The sequence below is a fragment of the Monoraphidium neglectum genome, assembly GCF_000611645.1.
Source record: "Monoraphidium neglectum strain SAG 48.87 unplaced genomic scaffold scaffold00464, whole genome shotgun sequence".
NCBI classification, from domain to species: domain Eukaryota; kingdom Viridiplantae; phylum Chlorophyta; class Chlorophyceae; order Sphaeropleales; family Selenastraceae; genus Monoraphidium; species Monoraphidium neglectum.
In genome coordinates, this window is record NW_014013164.1 from 19740 (window position 1) to 21623 (window position 1884).

The window sequence follows — 1884 nt, forward strand, 5'->3', positions numbered from 1 at the left end:
GGGGGGGGGGGGGGCGGGGGCGCCGCGTCACAAATGGTGCCGTGGTTGTGGAGGGCGCCGCGGCTGCGTGTCAGGGCTGGGCGGTCGTGCTTGGGAGCCACAGGGCCGGGCAAATGGCGTGCAAACTATGCTGGCAGTGTCTGCTCTGCTTTCGGTACGCGTGCGGTCATCATCAGCCAGCCTTGCGCCGCTTACTGTCAAAGACGCGTGCTCACACACACACAGACACACACATAACCCCCCCCCACACACACACGCGCGCCACACATCACACACACACACACACACACACACACACACACGTGCGCGCGCACACACACACGGCTACACCTGCGACTGCAGGTCCAGGGTCAGCCGGTGCTGGTGCGGTTTGTGGAGTCAATTCTTCAACGGGAGTTCAGCTCTGAGGCCCCCCCGCCGCCCGCCGCAGACGACGCCGGCGGCTGGTCCTCAGAAGCCCAGGTGCGGGCGGCTGTGATTCGCATTCAAACATGACGTATTTGCTGCGCCTGCGTGGGCTTCGTCCTCTGTTCAGTGCGGGAGAGATCAGGCGAGCGGTGGGGTCGTGCAGCAAAGGATGTCGCTTGTGCCTTGATTCGCCTGCGGCTCCGACCAGGGAAGGCTAGCAGCAACCCTGCATGCTTGCGTCCAACATCGCTGCACGCGGCTTTCCCCCTCCCACCGCGCCGCCCCTCCCAGGGCCAGAGCCAGCAGCGGCGCGCGCCGACGGTGGAGGAGCGCCGCATGTGGCGCGGCAGCCAGTACTGGCTGGCGGGGGCGGCGGCGGCGGTGGGCGCCTATGTGGCGTTCAGTGGGCACTACATCGACCTGAGTGTGGTGGAGGTGGACGAGGACGAGGGGGACGACGGGGAGGAGGAGATGCAGCGGCACCTGGAGGAGCAGGAGGAGGAGGAAGAGGACGCCGCCGGCGACGAGTAGCGCCGCGGGCTTGATCGCCCGCGAGCGGGGGCGGGGGCGCAATAGGCTACGGGGCGGCGGCGATGGTGGCGCAGTGGTTTGTTATGGCTTGCGCATGTAAACTTCTGCGCTGGCGTGGGGCTGCGGTTGTGTACACTCTCTTCCTGGCACTGCTGCGAAACGAACAGTGAATGAGGGGACCCCTCCCAGCCAACTGTGCTATTGCGGCGCGCGCTGCCGGCACGCGTCCTGAGATCCAGCTGCACAGCAGATCCCAGATTCTATCAACAATAAACATAATGCTGTACCAACCAGCCTCACTCCACCTGCGTGGTGCGCCACACTTTGTTAGCACTCTTATTGGGCATGGTGACTAATGGTCGCTCGGGGTGTGTGGGTTTCTGCCAGCTCGACCATGTCGTCGGCATGAGCTGCCTTGTATAATCCTAGACTCTAGCGCTTTATTTGCGCCAGCGCCACGGCCCTCTGTTCAATCGCGGCACGTGATCTAATCAACGGCTGGCGCAAACGCTGGTGAAATTTGTCACGAAAGAGTTCCGGATCTTCAGCGAGTTTCCAGTCAGCAGGCAAGCGTCTAGGCTCGGTGTGCGCTTTGGATGCCAATGGGCGATTCTGAGCTGGTCGTGATACCCATTGCTGACAGTTGGATGGGTATCTATGGATCCTGAATGCATTTGTTTAGGCCTGATGGCCGACTGTGGTCCTGGGTGACTGCTACGGGCGGCGCAGCGCACTACCCCGTCCGCCGGCCGTGCCGCCGCACTTGCTTGCGAGGGTGTCAACCCTGGGGTTTCCCCGTGGCCCGCACCCACTTTCGCGGAGCTCCTCAGGCGCCTGATCGCCCCCGCCACGCGTCCGTCCCCTGCCTGCCGAGCGCAACAACCCTTGTCGCGCCCTTGACTCAGGCGAGGGTTTGCTTTGGCATGCCCCCCCCCCCCCCCCCCC

General features: G+C 64.1%; 1 protein-coding gene across 1 annotated transcript in view; it reads left to right on the forward strand.

Annotated features, from left to right (window-relative positions):
• The window catches only part of MNEG_3629 (hypothetical protein), a gene marked incomplete at both ends in the record, with an annotated part of 2811 nt that extends 1872 nt beyond the window's left edge, over positions 1–939 (forward strand). Inside the window, 2 exons of the mRNA XM_014047896.1 lie at positions 343–462; positions 700–939. Of these exons, the coding sequence (XP_013903350.1) occupies positions 343–462; positions 700–939 (360 nt within the window). The remainder of the gene's footprint in view (positions 1–342; positions 463–699) is intronic.
• Between the last annotated feature and the right edge of the window lie 945 nt (positions 940–1884).